At 41.9% G+C, this 24582-nt stretch overlaps 1 protein-coding gene across 1 annotated transcript in view; it reads right to left on the bottom strand.

Annotated features, from left to right (window-relative positions):
- Positions 1–21775, bottom strand: part of LOC140126341 (START domain-containing protein 10-like) — a 30638-nt gene extending 8863 nt beyond the window's left edge. The window contains exon 1 of the mRNA XM_072145652.1: positions 20917–21775. Within this exon, the coding sequence (XP_072001753.1) occupies positions 20917–21063 (147 nt within the window). The 5' untranslated portion in view covers positions 21064–21775. The remainder of the gene's footprint in view (positions 1–20916) is intronic.
- Positions 21776–24582: the final 2807 nt, after the last annotated feature.

Below are 24582 nucleotides of genomic sequence, written 5' to 3'. Positions count from 1 at the left end.
GGACCCCCGCTTCCTTCAGCCACCCAAAAAGGCCCCAGTCACAGGATGACAACAGGTCACAAGTGTGAAACTGCCCTTACCAAGCAGCATGAAGTAATTCAGATGTTGCAGATTGTGAAGTCCATCAGTCCTGGGATTATTAGCAAACATAGGTTTAATGAAATCACTGTATTTTTTTGTACGTTTTAAAGGGTATCAGGGCGAATTCCCATATTGTTTTTAAGCCAAAAGCAGTTGTGGATCATAATGGGTGAGCACCAGGGCCGTATTTAGTGTTGGTGCTGCCCTAGGCACTCAGTACTTACGCCCCCTATTGGAGCAGTAAAGCCAACGCCTCTGCCCATAACCCCCACCATATTACTAGAAGAAATCAGCGCTGGACCCAGGAAGAATCTCTCTAATGATCCTCTGTAAGCATTACAATCAAACACGGCTTCAGGCTGCTTTCACACAATGGGTTTGCCTTGTGTTTTAAAATGCATTGGGAAAAATACTTCATCACATATAAATAAATTTTCTTCTTAAATACCCCTCCACAGGGTCGGCCACCCCCCCTGCCCGGCCGCCCCAGACACTGTGGCACATTTACTTACCTGGTCCATTTGCGTTCCAGTGGCGGCTTCTCCGACGAGCTTCGGGTCTTCAGGCGATTCATGAAGGTCCTGCACCCGATGTCCACCAGGTGTCGCTGCTGCGCCGAGGTTCGCCGAGTTGCGTCGGAGTTCACCGATCTCTTCCTGGTGCATGTAAGTATGGCGCGTGCGACCAATTTTTATTTTTTTTTTAAATGCGGCGGTTTTTTGAATCCGTTGGGTTTTTGTTCGACCACAATCCGTTCGCGTGCGCCAAAATCCCGGGGCAATTCAGGGAAAATTGGTGCAAATCGGAAATATTCGGGTAACACGTCGGGAAAACGCGAATCGGGCCCTTAGTAAATGCCTCCCACTGTGTCCATGGTGCCTATGCATAAATCCGCCCCTGGTGAGCACATATAAAATTGAGAGATTCTACTCCAATTCTTTTTTGATCCTCTCCTGGTTTGGACATTAAAAAAGGCATCTGAAAAACTGAACATGTGAATGCACCTTCAAAGTCAGTGGTTTACAACAGTTTGAAAAAAGCCTCATTCCACCTCTTTTTTGTGGCTTGCTGATGTCCCCATCAGAAGGCTCCATTCATATTGGAGGCTGTGCTCTAGCTGCACAAATTATGGCCAGATCACAGCCCTCATAGGAGGTGTATTACACTCAGCCCCCAAGGATCGCTCACCCCACACTACTCTTCTCCATCCGGTTGTTTCCTTCTCCCAGTTTCCAATCTGGGCGAGTACATGGTCATGTGAATGAGGCCTAAGGGCTTAACACACAGATGACGATTTTATAGCCCCATATCTGAGCCTACAACTCCAGACAAAAAACAACCTGAGAGCAGGTCCTATTCTCGTTTGTGGCTCTAGAATTCTATGGGGCTGACAAAAATAGTGCAACACAGATGTCCACTGTGCATCCATACTTGTGGATCTGTTACTAGGTCACTTAATAGCCTTTATTTTTTGCAGATCTGGAACGTTATCCATTCGGATGACATATGGATAACATATGGCTGGGACCTACGGCTCAGAAACTCAGAAAATTCTGAAGACCCACAGACTGCAAAAATCAGATAACATATTTGAAAAATATGATGGTGTGCAGGCGGCCTCAGTTACAGAAATATCACAGAAGGTAAATAGCTGGTGGTTACAGTGAGTCTCTACTAGTCTATACAGAAGCATAGTACCTGGCACTTATGCTTTGATGTGTCAAACTGTATGCCCCTGTAACCACCATGTGCTTGCCCATAACCACAGCACAGTTTAGTCGTAGCACACCCGATTTCCTGCCATTTCACCCGATACATCAATGTTCCATAATGGTATCCTGTATACAGTGTCCTCAGCAATAATGAATCATATATAGCAGTGATGGCTAACCTATGGCACGGGTGCCAGAGGTGGCACTCAGAGCCCTTTCTGTGGGCACCCAGGCCATCACCAGAGATGACTCCTGATATCTTCCTGCAGTCCCAGACAGCCCAGGACTTGCTGTGCACAGAGCTATTTTAAAGTGACAGCTGTAACTGGGACTATTTTCTGCTTTATTGGTTTCCTCAGGTGCTGGTATCAATGAAAACTGTGACAGAGTATAAATCACAAATTAAATTTCTGTGTTGGCACTTTGCGATAAATAAGTGGGTCTTTGTTGTAGTTTGGGCACTCGGTCTCTAAAAGGTTTGCCATCACTGATATATAGTATTAGTCTCCTCATATGTGGAAGAGAGATACCTGATGGTTGCAATAAGGCTTATATGCCTATGTATATGTAGTATTGTTTGCAGTGGAGGATTACCTAATGTAGGGTGGGCAATTATGCATTTCCCATAGACTACATCATCTAAACACGCTTAACTTTAGCTCCAAGTTGAAACTGCATCACCGTGATAACATGCTAGTGAGGACATCCAGGGCCGCATCTGCCATGAGGCGAGATGAAAATCTCGCCTAGGGCGGCAGAATGCAGACCTCTTTAAAAGCGGCATTTTGCTGCTCCAATGTGGGCGATTCAGGCGTCCAATGTGTGAGATTCCTGTGTCACTCAGCGGAGCCGCGGCTGCCAGAAGAGCCGCGTGAATACGGGAGCCGCGCGCCGTGGGAGCACCCTGCCGCGAGGTAAGTATGAGTTTTATTATTTTTATTGTCCAATTATTAATTAAATGTGGCCATATAAAAGCGATTACTGCTGTACTTCTATATATACTTATATGAGGCCAGATTCCTTTTTTTTTTTTTTTTTTTACTGGGGAGGCTGTGTACATTTATAAGGGGCCAGATCCCATTTACACTGGGGGGGCTGATTACCTAAATTTGGGTAATCATCTGCACTAAATCCCCGTGGCAAAAATTCTAGTAGTTACATGTAGTAATAGCCCAACTCTAGAACATTACACTTGCACATCATGTGCTTAGTTTTAGAATAGAGAATAAGTAAGGAACAAAGATCAAATCTCCATCAGTAAAGAAAGTCTCTGCTGACAGGCCCATCAAAGTATCGGAAGTAGAAAGCACAACTAAGCTATAGTGGAACCTCCAAAAAATGTTCTCCCCAATGATTATGTAATGGGGTCCCATGTTGCCAAAGGAGGGTTGTCATCGGCCGAAATCTTCTCCTCGTGAAAAGTTAGAAGATTGGAGGAGTTAGGAGAAATAAATACGCTGATGGGCTTGGGCTTCTTCCCCTGCTAGCACTCTCTCCCTTTTACGCAATAGTATGTTTTAACCTACACGTTATGGTTAAAAGTTTTAGGATCGCAGTCATGTTGAAGGGAAGATTAGTCGCTCTTATTAGTGGGCAATTTATACTTTTTAAAATGGTATCTGAGCATGTAAAAATTTTGATGTTTTGAATTCTGACTATGAAATAATAAAAAAAATTATTGTGATTCTTGTTACCTTAATAAAAGCCTTGCCCCAGAACAATTGGTGTTCTACACTACAATTCGAGTTTGTGCCAACTGTGTTATAGTAAAAGTGTTTAAAACCTTTTGCAAAGAGCAGAATCGTCCGTTCTTAGAAGATGCCCATTTGCTCTCCAAGCAAGGAGAAGCCCAACAAAGATAGCTGGAAGGAACACGCTACACATGGCTGCCAGCTGTAAAGGTCGGATACATCTAAATTATTCACTTGGCTCAGATGTTTGTTTGGTGCTTCTCTATGATATAATTACTAAGGAGAGTTGACTAGTGACTGGAACATTCAGCTTTTTAGTTGCTTGGCAGCATTCATTGACATTTTATGTGCCATTTTAAAGATGTATAGACTTTAAGAGTCATCTATCGGTCAATCATCAATAATCCTTACGATGGCCAAAATGAGAATCCCATGCTCTTGGTTTGGCGTGACCATGGCCAGGAGGACATGGGCCCAGGAGACAATAAGAACATAAATGTAGGGCTGCAAGCATCTACACTCCAGTTCTAACATCTAAGTGATTGACCGTAGACTCTGAACAGAACAACAGGTTGGACGCTTGATCTACTTGCTGTGGTGTTGTGACTGGATAAAATCAGGATCAGTGAGGTTCCAGTTGACAAGTACATGTTTGTGGGTAGGTGGTATCCCCATTTCTTAACCTATGAGCCCCCCTTCATACATCCTTAATGGGCTGATCCTTCTGCCTTCATACTGGTCATTTGTTGCAAATTGTAGAAAACGCCCACCACTAACATGTGCAGGCAGTGCTTAACCATTTACAATGCAGAGAATACAGAAGAATAGAAGCGCAGTGTCATTTGGAGCATACAGTAAAAGCCGAAAAACAGATCCCACAAGAAATTGCACCACATTTTGCAGTTTTTGGCAGCTTCCCAGTACATAGAATGGAATATTAAATACCATCACTGGAAAGTACAATTTATTACACAGATAATAAGCGCTCATACAGCTCTCTACACGGAAAAATAAAGCTATGGATTTTCGAAGGTGGGGAGTGAAAAATAGAAACACAAAAACAAAAAGGGCCTTGGCGTTAAATATTATCATCATAGTTTATCACGTAGAACGTTAGAGTGAACATCACCCCAAAACCTAAGTTCATCATCACTAGAGTAACAAGGTCTTGAAACTCTATGGCACTTTGTACAACCTCTGCCATTTTGTAACACAGTTCAGAAACCGGAAAATATTTATATACAATTCAGACAAATGAATAAACAGTACAGGTATGAGAGGTAGGTAATATTCACAGTGCAGGGAGTAATGTTTTAATTAAATATATATTTTAACCAATAATTGCGTGGTCTATTAATATATAATATAAATGAGCTCCTAGACCACAATGTTCCATCTCCTCGAGAGAAACCCCTTTGTTGTTACATCAGTGGGGGAACCAAGTCTTGTCTTCTCATTATCTTTCATTTATAATTTATAGGAACAGAAAACGAGTCCTTTGAAACCTCAGGCAGCATCTTGAGTGGCTATTCACAGCCAAGAGGAAACCTACAGCGATAGGGAGACTAGTTGTTCACTAGAAAACCATCAACCCCTTCCTGGCCAAACACACTGATACTTAACTTCAGGCACAAGTTATTATATTGAAGAAGAAACTTGGTTTTTGAGACTCATAATCTCCGATGCCAACTAATATTCTGGACATAGGGCATTTCTCAACCCAAATTGGCATCCAATTCTCAAAATGTAAATACCTTAAGTTTCAGCCCCCAAAAATTATACAGTTATGAGCAACCGTGATTGGGCAGGTTTTCTTATCAATAGCGACCCATGTACAGAGGCTTGTCTGGCAATGCAGCATTATGAGAGCTACACTAGAAGAAAAAAGACCACCTCACCTCTACAGCCAAGAAGGTGCACGGATACAATGCACCTAGGGACTCAGGATACAATGGAAAGGATACTCCAGCACGTCCACAGGATTCATAGAAAAACTTCTCAAGTTATTGGTTCCATTTTAAAATCCACATAAAACATGCTCTTTTCAGCATGAAGCATGTAAAGCCATGTTCATACCTTACTGCTTGTAGTTAATGAGACAATAATAATGTAGTGCATGAATTGAGAAGTGTTTTGATGAATCCTGTGGACGTGCTGGGGTATCCTTTCCATTGCATAATGAGAGTTAGGTTGAGATGATTTCTTACAGAAATATACACAATGCAGGTTTTTTTTTGTTTAAATCTATAATACAACCCCTTTCTACCAGTGTATCCAAGTTATTGGGGATATAGTCTTGAGAGACTCTAATTAGATGAACAATCAATTATCAAATTTACCCCTAATATGCTAAGGCAGACCTGGGCACTGTATGGCTCACAGGCCATATCTGGCCCTCTCTCTCTGACCGGCCTGCATGAGATCATTAAAATATGTGAACTCCATAACCATGGCTCCACGACCCTTGCACCCAAACAACAATCCGCTGAGGCATGACTTGTTCGGTCCTGGATGCTATGATACCAGTTGGCTTCTTGGCTGCCCGATTGTTTTGGAGTCCTCCTAGTTTGGTCTTGATCCTCTATTGCTGCATGTAGTCGTGGAGTTGACGCGCTGATGTGCTGGGATGATACCTTGTTGTGCCTCGTTGCTGGGCAGAAATATTACTTCTGGAAGATGGCCAATATTGTTGGCATTAAGGAAGCTGAAGGCTGCAAGATTTGAGTTGGGTAGAACTGAGTTAAAGGGCATCTACCACCAGGATGAAGGACTGTATGCAAAGGAGCCCAAGACTCCCTATGTGTTAATGGCACCTAAGTCCCTCAGGCTCATTTGCATACAGTCCTTCATCCTGGTGGAAGATGTCCTTTTAGTATATTAGTTGATCCTCTAAAACCATTCCACTTTCTCATGTGGCCCCATGGGAAAATTAATTGCCCACTACTAGTCTAAGAAGTCTTGCTTAGATCAGATAGAACTCTTACACATTAACAGTAGCACGCTCATTTTCGGTCTTATTTATGCTCCGTTGTTTCAATCCTATCCAAGAAAATTGCAACATGCCAAACTTTTGTTTGAGTCGTGTGTGAATCTCACACATCGACGCCAACTGGACGGCACCCGGATGAGAGCCAACTGATCAGTTTTTCACACATGCGTTTCAAAGAAGTAGCAGCTCAAAAACTGGATGCGAAAAAAGAAGGCTTGAAACTCTAAGGATGTAACTGAACATAAACCCCGACAAATACTGACACTTGTTTCATGAGCCATTTCCCTAAGAGTCATCAGGTCTCAAAGCTTGGAGGTAGCAATTTGGGCCGGGGAGCTACACCCAAAAGGGCCCGGTTTACACCTCAATTTGTGGCGTCAGCAAATTAAAAAAAAAAAGCTAGCTGCAGCGCTCTTTTTGCCAACCCTATGAGGTAGTGTGAACTTAGACCAACTCCTGAACTTTGTTTGAACAACGCAAGCCATTTCCGAAAGCACACATGTTCTGCCAATCCAAAGACAATGATGGATATTGGGGGTGGGGTGTAGGGATTTTTAGTCGCATACCTGAATATAACTCTGAATCCTGCAGCGAATGTGGCTAAGTACTGGCTGTAATTCAGGATATAGGTGGATCTATACTTTCCAGAACTGCATCTTCCTAGTCCTCCATTCATTTCACACTTCAGTAATGCTCTTTTGCTGACTGCACACTACTATCCACTTTTTACAAAAGAAAAGACTAAACTTGTTTTTTTACTTAGAAGACGAGAGATTTCTGCCAGGACTGCAGATATTTGGCTGGCGGGTGAAGAACTTGGATGAAATTTCAGAACATATATACGGAATCTGCCTATGAGGATTTTCTCTATTCTTATATAACCAACCTAAATGGCCCAAAGCATCAGAGAACTAGACAAAGGAGTAACATTGGAGATGTGTGGCTTGTTTTTAGACTAACTGAATGGAAATAAAATTGTTAATTTTTTTTTTTGCTCGGTTTTATTATTCTTATGAAATAAAAACTGCATAAGTAAACTTTTTTTCCTAATGCTAGAAATGCAGTTTTCTGCTTTACGTGATAGATCGAAGGCCAAACCTCGCTCCCCCCCTAAAAAAAAAGTTCAAGAAGGAATATCAGATCGACCAAACAGAGATTTAAGAAAATATACTAGAATTTACAAAAGAACAGACTTACTAGAAGGGGATACATATCTAGGTTTTTTATCATTGGAATGGAACACGAGATATACAGTTCTGTATAGTGGCTAGACCGGGATACAGCAGTTTAGCTCCCATATATTTGTCTGGGAGGGAAGTTGCAGCGACTTGGTTCAGCCATCACTTAGAGAAGGGAGCTGTCAGTTTCCTCCTCTTTGAGAAACTCTGACCGATGGGTTACTGCGTGTGCAACCTCACCAATCTGATTTTTTTTAATGGGAAAACCAACTTAGGACTTAATGGATAAAATAAATAGTAGATTTCTTTTACGAGCCAAATGTGCCCTTCTTGGCCATGTCCTCCTATGCCAGCATTTATAGAGGCGATTTCATTATTGCATTCCTAAAAGTCCGTTTTTTTAGTCACCTTGTGTTAAATTTTACAAGCCGAATATCATCGATGACCCCCGTCAATACATAGTTGTGGTATACGGCATGTGCGAATGGTCCAATAACCTCTTCCCACCCTGTATCTGGAGATCATATGCCTTCTACCCTATGGTGCTGTAGTTTTACAAATTGCAGAGTTTGTTCTTAATCTCGACCAACCTCCATTAACCAAATTTAGGAGCCTAAATATTTTAATAGATACAAGATCAGTATAAGGTTTGCAAAACATTTCCAATTAGAATTAGTCTCTTCCGTGCTTCTCATGTAAGCCTTTAGCCCATAAGTATTAGGCATTGTATTATCATCAAACTGCTGTAGGTTACGGACACAGATCCTGCCAGGTCCAATGTTTAATCTGCTTTCCTCTCAGGGCAACGAGTTCCAAATTCCATAGAAATGCAAGTTCTCAAGTTGCGGCTCTAATGACTACATGCATTGTCTTCTCCATTGTGTGTTGTAAGTGGTAAAAGTATGACACAAGTTTTGCAAAGGAAGGAAATTGTAGTTTGTTGCTCGAATAGTTCAGAGCTTCAGTATAATCCAAGATATTAATAATAATGTTATAAACTTCATAAATCTTCTAGGTAGTCATGGATTTTCTGCACAAGTAACCGGTTAATTGTTGTAGAGTGGAGTTTTAATGATCGAAGTCCAAGCGCAAGATATTAGAAGATTCATGAGGAATTACAGACACAAGGAACATTGTGACCAACGTACATATATTTCCACTCAGGTCCCTGGTTCCAAAGCTTTAATAGCATTTTAAGAATTTTTCTCATTTTGAAAAATAGAGGAAATATACTGAGGGAATGAGAACTTGCAGATAACGTTAAAGGTAATCTACCGCCAGGATGAAAGATTGTAAGAACACGGGGCCCCCTCTGGTAGGAACAGTTCTTATGTCTTATACCTTTGTTTTTTCCCCAAAAAAGGAGAGAAAGAGCGAAAAAGAGAGAGAGAAAAAGAAAGAGAAAGAGAAAGAGAAAGAGAGAAAGAGAGAGAGAGAGAGAAAGAGAGAGAAAGAGAGAGAAAGAGAGAGAAAGAGAGAGAAAGAGAGAGAAAGAGAGAGAAAGAGAGAGAGAGAGAAAGAGAGAGAGAAAGAGAGAGAGAAAGAGAGAGAGAAAGAGAGAGAGAAAGAGAGAGAGAAAGAGAGAGAGAAAGAGAGAGAGAAAGAGAGAGAGAGAAAGAGAGAGAGAGAGAGAGAAAGAGAGAGAGGTTTGTGTGATCTGGCAATAGGTTGAAGTTTAAGTTGAAGCTTATATTGAAGCCCTTTGATCCTAATGCAAAATCAGAAACAAGCCCACATAGCATGGTCCCCTCTAATGCCCATGGACCTGGATAACACCATACAACATAAAAGCAGCCTATGTGCTGTGCGCCATATTTACTATGTATTTTTGTTGCTCTACATCTGACAGGGTGGCATGGCTTAAAGGAAATAGGGTTGTTGCCAACATACACCAAAATTATTATCATCTAGAATCAGGTACAAAGTTTTATCTTTGGATCACATAATACCATGGTAATACTTGCTGTATCCTAAAAAGCCATGTTGTATGCAGAAGAAACAGGTATCACACCACCGCTGAACAGGCAATATATAGTATAATTGTCACGGGTGCTCCCGCAATCCCTGTCTCGGATCGCGGGCGCACCCGTGCCCCTCAGCGTCGCTCCGGAGCTCAGCTCATCTCACCTCCCCTGGCTCCAGCGATGTCCTCTCCTGCTCCCGTGGCTTGGCGCGAGCGCTCCCATCTCTTAGGGCGCGCGTGCCAGCTCGCTCAGGTTTAAAGGGCCAGCGCGCCGGTAATTGGCGCTTGCCTGCTATAAGTTTCTGCCTCTTCCTGTGACCCTTGTCGGATCTTCAAGTCGCAGCAAGTCCAACCCGCTTTGCAGTGGGCTCTGGTGAAAACCAGGTGCCACTTAGACTCCGGTCCCAGGGCGGCTAGTACCATCTCCCGCGGTGGTCCAGAGGGTCCACAGACTCCCAGCCCTGACAATAATATACAGCACACGTAGAAATGAAAGCAGAAGAAGGGCAATAACTTAGCGGTCTGGATATACATGACGTTTCAGTGGCTGGCATACAATACTATATTCCGCCTCCATACTTTCTGCAATAAAAATGCATGGCCAGGCTACTATTCCAGGACTGGATATCACAGTCATTGCTGATGCCACACTGTAGCCTGAAAATAAGATGAAAAAAACTTTACTGTACAGTTGCTGGGTAAAAAAAAAATTATATCACAAAACCTCTTTAAATAAATTCCTTATTGCAGTCTTCAGACTTATTTTCCAAGCACTACAGAGAGAATGATTAATGCTACCGGGCTCATTATACAAGTTTTAGCTCCTATGGGATAAACAACTATTGCGCGGACAGTGCTGGGAGCGTGACCACAGCTTTCCTTCGGGGGCTATTTGCTTTGTAGAATATGCACAAGGAGCAATTTCATGATTCTACTGAATGAGCCGTTCTGCATATTCAGACAATTCACATTGTACTGCAGTGCAATAACCTATGGCTGGACGCCAAGTGATCTGCAAACTTATAGATGCATGATGGTTTACAGAATGCAGACATTTTACCCACATTGATAACCCTAGAATATCGAGAAACCTCCAAAGGATCTACTCTTCAAGGAGTTTTTGGTTCTTTGCAATTGATTAGGGTCTTACCCTAGGTATTTCTCCAAAGCAAAAATTTGAAAGGGCCGTAAGATTCCCAGCTGGAACACTACGTTTTGAGTGGTCTTATTGTATTACAGGCCGTGACCAAATTAAGGACACCCGGTTCCTAGTTACAAACACCCCTATCTGTTCACTGTGACCTCTGGTGATGCTCCCCGGATGATGGTAATTTACTGAACTTTATTCCAAGGCTGCAATGGTCAACTGTAATGTGTCTGCAATTCACTTTATTGTTAATCCTTGTTCCCTTGTCAACCCAAATGTTTAAAATCCAATTGTCACAAAAATTAATTTGTCTGGAGTTACACTTGTAAAATATACCTGTTCAGACTTACAATATGTATGTGTGTAACCCAGGGACTACCTGTATAGAATTTAATCAAATGTATAGATTCCCTTTATATTCAGCACCTGCTACGTCCTGACCAGTACTGCAGAGAAATATAATTCCACAGCAACCACTAGGGGGCGCTTAAGAGTCTATTGCATACTGACATATTATGGAAGTCAATGTATATGCAGCATGGTCTATATTCCTATTATTGATGGCCAAAGTTTAATTCATTGTTATGCAGATGCTTTGGAGTTCTACATCGGAAGAATGCAATTTCAAATTCTATTAAAAACGCCAACATTTTAAAAATTAAATAAATGAAAGAGCACTAAATGCTAGACCTATTCTGGCTAAATGATTGATGACAAATTTTGTTGGGACCAGATCATCATGAGGTGGAAGATGTATAATTGTTATAGGAACCTTCTTGACCTCTGTATACAATGTAATTCACATTGAGTAATTTAATCTTCAGAAATCTTTAGGAAACTCCCCCATAAGTGACGTCATTGAAAAGCCCAGGGATCATTTAATCAGGAGATGAAGCCTCCAGCACTTGCCAGACAGATGAGACCTCTGACATTTCAGCAGCAACAAGATACCTCTGCACCATTGTTAAATATTAAAAATAGAACACTAGAAGGCAGGAGCCATCTCTCCGTATATATAATCAGATGACTGCGGCTTGTAAAACACTCGACGGGAGCAAGTTCATGTGTTCTACACATGTCCAGCATATAGATTAATATTAGGCGGCTGCCAAATGAATGGCCATAGTCTTTTACTACATCAACCGAGCAACTTATTCCTAGAGTGGCCGACCGAGGTGGACGGCCATGCCCAGCTGTCCCCTTCCAGTGCCGTATCCTGTGCTGAGATATTGGGGCAGAGCGGAAGCCGAACTCAGCGGAGCTTCCAGGGGCAAAGTCCAGCGAGACAGGGGCGCAGGACCCCGGGAGCGACGGAGGAGGAGAGTACAGCTTTCTTTCTTTTTTTTTTTAAACTTCCCTCCCCAGCCCGTCTGCTAGTTTTTTTTTAAAGAGTCGGACAACCTCTTTAATGAAAATGTCCTCCAGCCAAAGTTTTAACATCACCTATTGTCAGTAGTGATGCAATGATGGGTCAGTGTTATTTATATAGAGGACATTGTATAGGGAGTGGAGGAGATAACACTGACCCATCATTACATCACTACTGACAATAGATGATGTCACAGCTTATCTATATAGAGGTCATTGTACAGAGGGAAGGAGATAAGCTGTGACATCATTTGTCAGTAGTGATGTAATGATGGGTCAGTTATCTATATAGAGGTCATTGTACAGGGAGGGGGAGATAAGCCCTGACATCATCTATTGTCAGTGGTGATATAATGATGGGTCAGTGTTATCTATATAGAGGTCATTGTACAGGGAGGGGGAGGAGATAAGCTGTGACATCATTTACTGTCAGTAGTGATATAATGATGGGTTAGTGTTATCTATATAGAGGTCACTGTACAGGAGGGGGGAGATGAGCGGTGACATCATCTATTGTCAGTAGTGATGTAATGATGGGTCAGTATTAACTATATAGAGGTCATTGTACAGGGAGGGGGAGGAGATAAGCTATGACATCATTTGTCAGTAGTGGTGTAATGATGGATCAGTGGTGTTTTATACAGGAGGTCATTGTACAGGAAAGGGGAGCTGTATTTTTTTTTTCTTTTTGCTGCTGAGACTTGCAAAATGCAGTCTTTATAAATACAAACAACTTACATAGAACCCGTCAGTGTAATTTGGGACACTAATCACCCCGAGCTGCCCGGACTCAAATTGCCTTGACATTTATAGAGGATTGATCCAGAGAAAAAAAAAAAAAAAAAAAACTTTTTAAGTAATACAATTCACAGGTTACTACTGAGGAGGTGCAAGGCCTTCCTCATGCTCACCATGAACTAGTGGATTGTTGAATAATTATATTAGACATAATAACAAGTCGATAAAACATATGATTAAAGTAAACTGTATGTACAGAACAGACACCGCGGTGCTGCAGCTGATGATTTGTAGGGACAAGGGATTACTGTGTGTAGGAAAATAACTATAATCTGTGTGACTGGAAGAGACTACTACACTAACATTTATCATATTATCCCGATTCTGTTTATCTTACCACTGAGGAATGGTATGGGACCACATCCGATATTTCTTTTCTTTGATAACTTTTATTGTGACTCAATAGTAAAATCGTTAGGTTCTGTAGCTTGGTCATAAGAACCAGGACCAACAATAAAGCTTCATTGCAGACACCTTTGATAACGGTTATAGCTGTTTTATGTAGCCTATGCATAAAGTACAGTAAATTATCAAAATCCAGAGGTCCGTTTGTAACTAGGGGTAAGTAAGTCAGGTGTTCTTAAGTAGGGGACCGTCTGTATTAGAGAAGCCATTAGGAACCATGACCTAGATGAGGTGCTATAATGGTAAAGGTACAATAGAATATAACCCCAATAATATCAAATTTATTAAACCATACCCTAACTGCTGACAATTAGGTTCTCACAGTATATAGTTGCTCCCTTCTTACACCAAGAAAAAGAATCACATCTTTTCATTAAAGGGCTTTCCCAGGAATTCTAGTAAACCCCAAGGGGTGGGGGGCGTGAGGGAAAGGGTACCAAAAATGAAAGAAAACACAATTCCCTCTGGTACTTCTGGTATTTGGCCCTGTGTCCTGCCACAAGCATGGGCAGAATGGGGGGCGGTGTTACAGGAACCACTTAATCCTGTGAATAGCCTATGACTGTGGGGTGTCATTCCAAGAAGGCCACTTATTTGCAGAGCAGATCCTGTTTCTCTTGCGAAATCAAAGCCAGATGAAGGTCTGAACACAGGAAGTTTCAGAGCAAGTACACCCCTGCCCTTACTGGGATAATAATAAATAATAATTCCTTTATTTATATAGCGCACACAGATTCTGAAGTGCTACACAGTTTGCAAGATCAGTCCCTGTCCCCATGGGGCTCACAATCTAATCAACCTACCAGTAGGTTTCTGGAGTGTGGGAAGAAACCGGAGGAAACCCACGCAAACATGGAGAGAACATACAAACTCTATGCAAATGTTGACCTGGATGGGACTTGAACCCAGGTCCCCAGTGCTGCAAGGCTTTTCAGAATTCCTGAATAAACTTTAAGACCAGGTTCCCAGAAGATGTAATGGATCAGATCTTGGGGAGGTCCTTGTTCTTTCTGCAGCTTACCACTCACCTGAAAGAGGTATACTCAACTACTCTGGACAAGGCCTATAGTTTTAGACCCAACTGGAACCCAGAAGTGGTGGAACTCCCATAACTACTGTAAACCAACCATTGGCTTCAGTGGATATGTGTAAGAACCAGGAGTACCGCCAACATCCATGCACATGACCAGTGAGGCCTGTGATCGGCCCTCAGTGAGCATGGGGGGCCTCTCCACTTAGAGGCATGACCAATGTTGGCAGGAACGGGAGCCCTGCTGGTGGAAGGGAGCTCTGAGGATAGAAGTGTATGGCATTTTACATTTTTATACTTGTCCAGATACTAATGGAAATTCTAGACTACCCAGAACTCAACAAATGAATGGCAAGCACCGTACTATTATGGTGCATCGTTGTTAAGAATGAATGGAGAGGGCTCATGAGACCCAATCATATAAAGTCGGTTTTGGCGGTAATACTGAGTGGTATCAGTAGAAAGTCCAAACTGTAAGTCCTGGCTTTTGGAAAAATAGGCAAAAATGAAAAAATAGGCAAAAATAGAAAAGGGAACCCGCAGCAATGGGTTGAACCACACTTCAGAGATCCAACTAGAAACCCGCTCTCTTCTAATGGAAACAGACCCACTGACATATTTATATCCCCGACTATTACTAAGTGATATTTGGAGACCCAACACATTTCCAAGAAAGACACAGACTTGCAATATAACTTCATACACAACATTGAGAAAATGTTGTATTGGCAAATTTTATTTTTTTTTTCCCGGAGATCATCGCCTGATATCTCATCTAACTGTAGATGGTCCCTAAGGAACCTTTCCCTTGAAAAGCCGTCATGACAATTTATTGAATATTAATGCAAAGAAACATCCTGACAGAGTAAAAAAGAAAGTTTCATAGTTTTTATTGATATATTTGCATTTTTTTAAAGGAAATTTTCAAAACTTCTGGATACCGCGGTGGCCTGACAACTGTTAAATAAGACGTCTTGTTTAAAATTGCCTAATATATTTCTGCTACTCCCTGCCAAAGATGCACAGCGAACCGCACTGTAAATTGAATCATTTTCTAGGTGAGATATAAAACCATCACTTTATTGCTTGCCTGGAGCGATGCAGACACATTGCCTGGGAAAGATACTGTATGCTTTGTGCTAAGAAAGAAGCAATTGGATTTGGGGAGGGGCACCACGCATATATCACGCATTTTGAGAAGATGAAAAAAAAGCGCCATTTGTGGTATGAAAATTGGAAGAATTTCCTCCCGAATATCCCAGACACAAGATGCCCCAGATTTGTCAAGTTGAAGTTTATTTAAAAGCAATGTCATGATTTCCTGCCTAGTGGAGTTGTAGTACTAGTATTGACTAAGCTTCCTCCGCACTGTTTACCGCCACGGAAGTGACACCAACATTTGACAAGAGTGTTTGATCTTCCAGAAATACCCTGAAAGCCAAATGTTTCATGTGTCAGGAGCTGCAGATGAAAGCCATTTCACGCACTGAAACTCAGCTACAGTCTACAAAAAGAAGTTTATTACTGAAGCAGAAATAAAGAGTTTGTGCTATAAAATGTAGGCCACAAAGAGTTAAACTTACATTTCTTTAGTTTGGCGAAAGTAATTCCGTATATATGTTGAATTATAGGATACAGGGTATATTTTTTAAGATATGGGGTGGGGTTGTATCAGTCACCCACATAGACAGAAGGGTGTTTTTTAAAATTCAAATATTATTTTTATTTTATTATTGTAATCATGGTATTATTTTTTTATTTTTCTTATTTTTTTTTACAATAATAAAAATAATATTAACAAGGGTTCCATGATTTCCTAAAGATACACCTTTAAATAGCTCCACTTTTCAGAAAATATTAACAGTTATGGCTCTTAGAAGAAGAAGATGCAAAAAAAAAAAAAATCTTTGATCTCCCAAATTTACATATAGCGTAAAATTACTCAGAATTGGGGTTTTTCTTAATTCTCCTCGAAAAGACTTAAATTTTGTTAAAAATATTAATTACAAGTTCACCAAGATGATACAATTAGCCTACATTCACAATGGACTTATGATTTCTCCAGTCCCGTATTTACGGGCCGTATATACGTGACGTTTTTCATCCGTATGCAGCACGTATGTAACCCGTATGTATGTATTTTATACGTCCCCATAGACTTCTAGGGCATACGGAACTGAAATACGGGAGAAAATAGGACATGCTCTATATTTTTATACGGCTAGTATAAACGGTACAGAACGGAGTTAACAACAGCAATATAAATGGTCAGACGTATTGTCAATTGAAATTAATGTGGCCGTATGTAATCCGTAAAAAAACGGTACGGTACGGTACGGATACGGCCGTTTTCATACGTCCGTGTGAATGTAACCTTAAATATACAATGTATCACATGAAAAACTCACCCACAAATAAAGAACACTCTGGTTTTGTGTTAAATTAAAGTAAATAATGTTTTTTTTAATTTACAGATTACTCCTCCCATGTGTGTAGTTGCCAGCTCTCCCAAAATGCCTTGGATACTTCTAAAATGAGGGGAAATTGTGCTGTATCAATGTAATGTAAGTTGGCCAGTATAACCTTGTGTCAAACATTGCTTCTTAAAGAAAGTACTTCACAGTTCTGCGGAGCCACATAAAGGGGGTTTCTACTATGCCTTCTCCACCAGTTATTTGGCGGAGAAGGCACTCCATTTTGAGCTTCTCTGCGGCCCGTGCCACTTTGGCCGTGACAGCATGGAGAATGGAGTAGGAGTTGGACAGGCAAGGGCGTCAGCGCCCCGACCCACCATATTCACTATAGTATCTGCCAGAAAACCGCTGGAGACTATAGCTGAAATTGATGCCAAGTCAGACCTGCTCTAAACAGGTCCGACCAGCTGGAGATCCTAAGTCCAGAGCCTCTTAGTAGATTTGCACCCCTTGTACCAGTGGTGGGAGAGGGGGGGGGGGTAGTGGAAATATTAAGATTGGTGTTGAAAACGACAGTCTTCATAAATTTCCGCCATTTTGTATTACTTGATTACTTGTTCTGGCCCTGGAGTATTAACCCTGAAATTTAGAAATGTGATTTCCATCTGGTCTTCAGAACTAAAACTTTAAACCTAGAGACCCTATAGCAGTGATGGCAAACCTATGGCGCGGGTGCCAGAGGTAGCACTTAAGTGAGTCATCTCTGTGGGCACCCAGGCCCTCACGCAGCACAGAGTTTGTCAGACAGGTTGAGTTACTTAAATTTAAATCTACCATCAGAATTAAGCATGATAAACCAGGCGTACTCATGGATGCAGGCACCAGAACATTGGTAATCTTCCTATATTTGGTATCCATGGCCTCCTTCCGAAAATTACGCTAATGCCTGAATGGGCTCCTGGGGGGGGGGGGGTACAAGAGCATTCCCACAGAAAACACTACAACACAGCCTGGTAACTAATCAAGGTGTATTTAAAGCATCAATCCACATACATAGTAGTGGAATACAAGTCACACCGTGATAAATCACAGCTTCACCCTTGTGTAGGGCAGCAATCAGGCACAAATAGTGGGAGATTTATCAGTGCTTCTATCATAGGCTTTATCATACCCCGGCGCTCCACGCTCCCCCACAGTCCTTATTTCTTTGGGACATACCAAACAGGCAGAGTAGGGCCACTAGGCAGGGCGGGTGCAATACGATGAAGAGCACATCATGTGATGTTTCGGGGGAACCTCCCTCTTCCTCAGATGTCTATAATAAGTTGCAGCCTCGTCACCTTGTAATAAGTGGGTTTTGGGCTGTAGTTTGGGCACTCGGCCTCTAACAGGTTTAGCATCTCCACCCCATAGGATGAGTGGATATTACCTCCTCAACCTTCCAGCATCATCTGATAGGCTTAAAAAAGAGGGGACAAACCTCAGAAGAGTCTGCACCCATTTCCAGGATCTTGGTCAATTTATACACAAAACGGTGGATTCTTGTGGGGGGTCACATTCTATACAGTGCACCCATCTTTAAAGGGCATCAATCAAGGGTTGAATTAGGGCACATACACCAAACACCCACACAGCTACGGAACAAAATGTATGTGAAATACTATTATTTGACCCAGTTCACACCTGTGCTCAGACCTCGGCTATGATCACTTAAACAATAACGCATGAGACTAACGGATCCATTAACGTGTCGATTGATTTCAGTGGACTTTTCCCGCCATCCTTGTGTATTTGCATCGCTTGCTTTCCCATCTCATGTATGAATGCAGTTGTGAACTGAGCCTTAGTGGTCTGAGGCCAAGTTCAGACGATGCGTTGTGTCAAGTTTTTTGCTGCGTTTTTGACGCATCCCAAAGGCTTCAGCCTTGATCACAAGCTGAGGTTACATTGCGTTTCCACTGCATTTGCTAAAACGTAATGTAACCTCCACATTTGATCACTATTCAAGCCTTTGGAATGAGCCACGCAAATCCACCAATTGGAACAGATCAGTCACAGGCATAACACGTCCATAACACAAGAGGTCTATGTGGACCACACAAAAAGCCAATGTAAAGAACATAATACAGACATGGGAATAGGGCCTAACGCTATGAATGGGTACTGACGCCACGTTCACACACACATTACTGTTAACATTTGCATTTACTAAAAACATTGCAAGCGCATGTTTTAACATTGCGTTAACAAATGGGAACAGTAATGTAATTAGGTAAATCAACTCTCCTGAGCTGTTTAATGAGTTTTAAAACACAATGAAAACACAACCAAAACGCAACGTGTGAACTCACCTTGAGGGCGCATTCACACAATGCGTTGTGTCACGTCACGGTTTTTGTTGTGTTTTTGACGCATTCAAAAGGCTTCAGCCTTGATCACATGTTGAAATAACATTGAGTTTTAGCAACTACAATAGAAACATAATGGGGCTCATTTACTAAGGGCCCCGCGGGCCGCACTTTCATCGGACATCCTGACAGGGACAGGGATTTAAAAGGGGTTTTTGACGCACGCGATCAGATTTTGGCACAATCGTGACGGCTTTTGGGCGACAGAAATCAGGGGGGCGGGCCGTCGGACGATCAGACGGATTCGGACAAACCGTGTAATTTAACTTCAAAATTGTGTTGCAAGCCAAGCACTTACATGCACCAGGAGGAGGATGGTGCACTCCGGCGGACCTCAGCGGGGAAGCGACAGATGCAGGAATTCAGGAGCACGATCTAAGTGAATCGCAGCCGAGTACATTCCAGATGGACAATGCACTTTCGGGAACTCCGAGGGACCGGGTAAGCAAATGTGCCCCAATGTCACTTCAACATGTGAAGAAGGTTGAAGCCTTTGGAATGCGTCAAAAACGCATCTTGTGTATGCTCCCTGAAGCTTCAGGTTACACCTCGGCAAGACTACCTTGGGGAGGGAATCAGGTTTATATTTCCCTATATTTCCCTAAATAGTCTACCGACCGCATGGTGGATTTAGCGTCCTAATAAATGCAGGTTATTGGGATATGCTGCAGTGTAAACGGATGGCATCCACAACTTACCAGTATATTCAGTAACTATGTATATACTATTATAGAATAACACAGTAGTGAATGTATGTATTTAGCTTCGTATACATGTATGTACCTGTATAGGGAGATGCGCTAAGAAAACCTATAAAGGATGTCGTGTAGTATAGGGATATATACTACTATATTTGGTGCGCATACCATGTCATATTCTCTTTACTACAGAGCAATCACATGGTTGTAGTTTTACTTTGTCTTTTGAGATTTTTCCCTACTTTTCTCATATGTGATCTTATCTCATTTCTCAATAGAATAAAATATGGGATGACTTTTTGTACAGGATAGAAATTCCATCAACATCAAATGTATGAGTAGGAGCTATCCAAGTACTGCCACAGGGAAAGACCCGAACCAAGGGGCAGTAGAGACCAGTGGCGTAACTAGAAGATGATGGGCATCAGGCAAAGACTATAATGTATGGTTTATAGTAATAGTCTTCTCATCTTGGGCCCAGGTGCGATTGCAAACTCTGCACCCCCTCAAGTTAAGCCCCTGGCAGAGATGTCTGTAACGTATTATAACAACCATAAATGATCCTTCTTATATTGATGGTGCCAGGGATAACAGTCATAAGGCAATTCTCTACTTCTTCACACTCAGCCTTACTATTGCAGAGGAAGGACATGGTCTTTTCATTTGGACTCATCAAATTTGTGTTGTACATGTAAGATGTAGCAGAGCTGATCACGTGTCATTGAGCCAAACTCTGTGCAATGTTAAAGTACGTTTCCCGTGGCAGAGAAACAGAAATTTATCATAATTAATGGATAATAGTATAAGAGCGTATTAAAAGTCTGATCCAGCTCTGCTCCATCTGTATGTAGTAGTCTCTATGGACGCATATAATATAATGGTGCATTACACAAAAGGTACTACAAAGTATCCGCACTATACGTCTAAAGCTTCCCTTAACCCCTTGTGTTCAGCGCTCCATATACGATGCGGATACTATACTATTCACATACACACTATTACAATGATACTACATCAATAAAGTTTGTATTTACCTTGAGTTTCTTCACCGCCCGGCCGCTGTCTTGCTCCTGGCTCCACACAGTCACTCCCCCCTTGTTGTATTGGCACTGCCAGCCATCAGGACTCTCACACTGCTCCCGGAAGGAGTTAAAATCTGCATCGTCCGGGATGTGCACCATCTTTCCCCAATTCTGTACTCCAAGCAGTGGGTTAACTCCGAGCTCTTAGTTCACATTAAAATCTTCCTTACATGTATCTTTACTCTTCTTGGATTGCAGTTGGGTCTGTGGTGTTAGGCTTTGCTGAAGCGAATTCTCTGTATTTCCATATTGTATATGGGGATATATGTATTGTTATCCCTCTTGCAATGGATTTCCAATATCTCAGTGATCCCAGAACTGAAGTGCACACCTCCAGGCTTGTATTCCAATAAGCTCTGCTACTTGTCTCTGGTTTCCTATACCCCAGCTCTCAGAGTCCTATATTATTTAGCAGGTAACATCATACAGGTGTCTTGGATTCCTCACCCAGCCCATTGCATCCACTCCCTCCTCTTCATTCCCAAGCATCCCTCCCCTCTCCGGGAGCCAAATCTCCATCTGTCTGACTTTACAGCAGTCACGGTTTCAGCTGTTCTCAGAGCAGCTTCATCCTCAAGTCCATACCCCAGGCCTGGAGGACTAGGGCTAGTGCTGGATCTGAGAGCTGGAAGTCATGCAGCAATCTCCAAAATGTCCTGGCACTGCACTAGTACTGCAGAGGACGGAGCAGGATCTGGAATAGAGCCGAAGCCAGAGATTTAGGAAGAAGCAAAAGTCAGGAAAAGACCTGATCCGTGAAATAGGACAATGCAGCCTGTCCAGAGCTGACGTGTCGCCACTATATCATCCTCTCTGCAGTGCACTGCATCCAAGTGGTGCAGAGAGATGTGTAATGGATATCACAGCAGTGTTCCCACAGCACTGGAGATAAAGCTGGATAATGATTCCTGTAATGGACCACATTTACATGATCCTAATTAAACGCAATCCTATATAAAACCAGAGATTACACACTTACTCAACTCAGCTTCACTCCTTTTTATATCAATGCATATAGTTTCATAACAGCTGTGCCCATCCATCGTCTAACCACTTTGTGCATATTACAGTTAATAATAATTCCTTTATTTTATACAGTGCAGCGATGCACAGAGCTTGCCAAATCAGTCCCTGTCCCCAATGGGGCTCACAGTCTAATAAACCTACCAGTATGTTTTGGAGTGTGGGAGGAAACCGGAGGACCCGGAAGAAACCCACGCAAACACGGAGAGAACATATCTTCTTGGGACCTGCCCCTATTACCAAGAGTGGAAAGTCTACAAAGAGCTGCTCCAAATCTAAGGCCGATGTAACACGTGGCGTTTTTGGTGCGTCGTTTTCATCAGTTTTGCATATTGCCTTTTTAAATGGGTTTTTGGATAAAGTGTCTTAACTTTGCGTTCTCACCCTTGCGGTGAATTTTCATTGCACTTTTCAAAGCGGTTACGTTTTTTGAAAACACATGCAGTAGTGATCTGCGTTTTGAAACACATGTGATTACATGCACAAACAGCAGGGAGAACACAATCACTTCGTTTTTACAAATTCCAAGGGACACAGATGTATTCATTTAACGCACATCAAGCCTTGCATTTTTTTAAAACGCAAGCAATCATTCAAAAAAGGCATGCGTTTTCAATGCGCTGGAAAACGCAACAAAAATACAACGTGTGTCACCAGCCTAAGGTCTCATGAACACATTGCATTTTAGTTGCGTTTACATTTTGTTTTGAAACACTATACAACAGCTATAACACCTATAAAAGAAAGTTATAAAAAGCAGCACGAAGTGCAGGGACAAGATATCCAACGCTCCGGGCTGCAAATTATGTACACCCCTTGCACCACCCTCTCCTATGCTGAATGCCACTAGATGCACCTTCCTCTTAATCTTGCTGCTCAGTTAAAATGGGACCTATACTCGCTTGATCAAAGAGGCTTAGGGAAAAAAAAAGTAGGCAGATTTTAGTTATCCCAAGTTCTAGTTTTTGGAACTTTAGGAGTTTCTGTTGGCTAGTGCTTGCTTGAGAACATCAGGACTGAACATCCTTATAGTAGGACTATCAGATATCCCATTACCCCATTTTTGGGGCACTTGGCAGAGCTACAAGTGACAATCAGGTGAGCACCCCAATTCAGGGGTAGGTTTTCATTTCCCTACTTGGAAGATATCCCCTGATCAACTGACCTCTGTTTTCAGGTCCAACTCCTGCTGCAGAAAACAATTACCAAACCATGACGCTTCCTCCACCACCTTTCACTGACTTTTTTACACACTTTGGGTTTAGTCTTTCCTCAATTTATTGACAAACATAATATTTCTTTTCAGATCCAAATAAATTAAAATTGCTTTCATCACTAAATGAACCATGGACCACGTCTCCACTGTCTACACAACATGCTCCTCAGCAAAGCGGAGTCTAGCCTTTTAATTCTTTCTGCTAATGAGAGGTTTGGTGACTGCAGTGTGGGGTTTGAGTCTAAATGCTCTTAAATGTTGAGATACTGTATGACAAGACAGATCCTTAACCTTAACCAGTGCTGAGCTGGTGAGCAGTTCCGGCTGCAGTATAGAAACAATTACCCATGGAGAGTCTCTGCATTATCCTATACTCTCTTATATTTGTCTATTGAGGATGACCAGCCTTCTTGAGAGATTTGAATGGGTTTGTGATATTTTAAAGACGCAATTGGAATAACCAATTTCTCTTGCCACGGCTGACATGGTCACGCCTATTGCTCACCTGGAAAACGTGCTACCAGAGGGCTTCAGTATCTTTGGAATGCCAAAACATTTTTGCAAAGTCAGTGAAAACCAGAAAGTTGGACTGTAAGTTAAATAGGATATACCAATACCGAAACAAATGAGAGAAGACCAGTATACATTGCTGATTCTATATACATGTACACATATACACTGCCACCTACCTGTTTATACTATATCCATATACTCTTCATATACACTGCTGATCATACTATCACACACACTCATTCGAAATTCATTCTGGTCTGTGTGTTTTTTCTATCACCTGTTCTCCCCCTAGTTCGCATGTACTGAACAGCGCCGCTCCTCCTCTAGGGTGGACGGGACGGTTTACTCATTGGGGGTGGGACTTTGTCCAGGCCGGCTGTCTTCGCGACCATAAATTCCATTCACATTGTTATACTGTAATATATAATAAAGATTTGATAACATCCCTACGTAAATTCTCCAATCTAAACTTTAAGTTGCAATTTACCAAGTGCCTAATTGTGTAATGTACTGTACATACTGTACTATATAACGTCAAGACCTGATTTTACTAAGATCAAAGTATTCATTGTTTGAAGGAGGGTATTATTATGAGGACCCACTATAGGAGTCAAGTAGTATTCAGTATGTTAAGAGGCTTGAGATGCAATTGTAGGCCTTTATGCAAATAGCATTCCTGGCATACATCAGGTCTATGCATGAGTTACAGTGACATCCATCATCTCTAGTGTCTGTTTGTAAAAAAAATTATAGTACAAAGTTCATACCAGGGAATAAAGGTCAAAAAGGCAAATAAGTCCAGAGAGTCCGGGTCTGCGGTGAACAGTTTCCTTCTTTACGTTAGAAATTCAGGTGCAAAGCAATCC

This window comes from Engystomops pustulosus, chromosome 4 (genome assembly GCF_040894005.1).
Source record: "Engystomops pustulosus chromosome 4, aEngPut4.maternal, whole genome shotgun sequence".
NCBI classification, from domain to species: domain Eukaryota; kingdom Metazoa; phylum Chordata; class Amphibia; order Anura; family Leptodactylidae; genus Engystomops; species Engystomops pustulosus.
The sequence above is the reverse complement of the archived record's forward strand: the minus strand, read 5'-3'. Positions and strand labels throughout refer to the sequence as shown.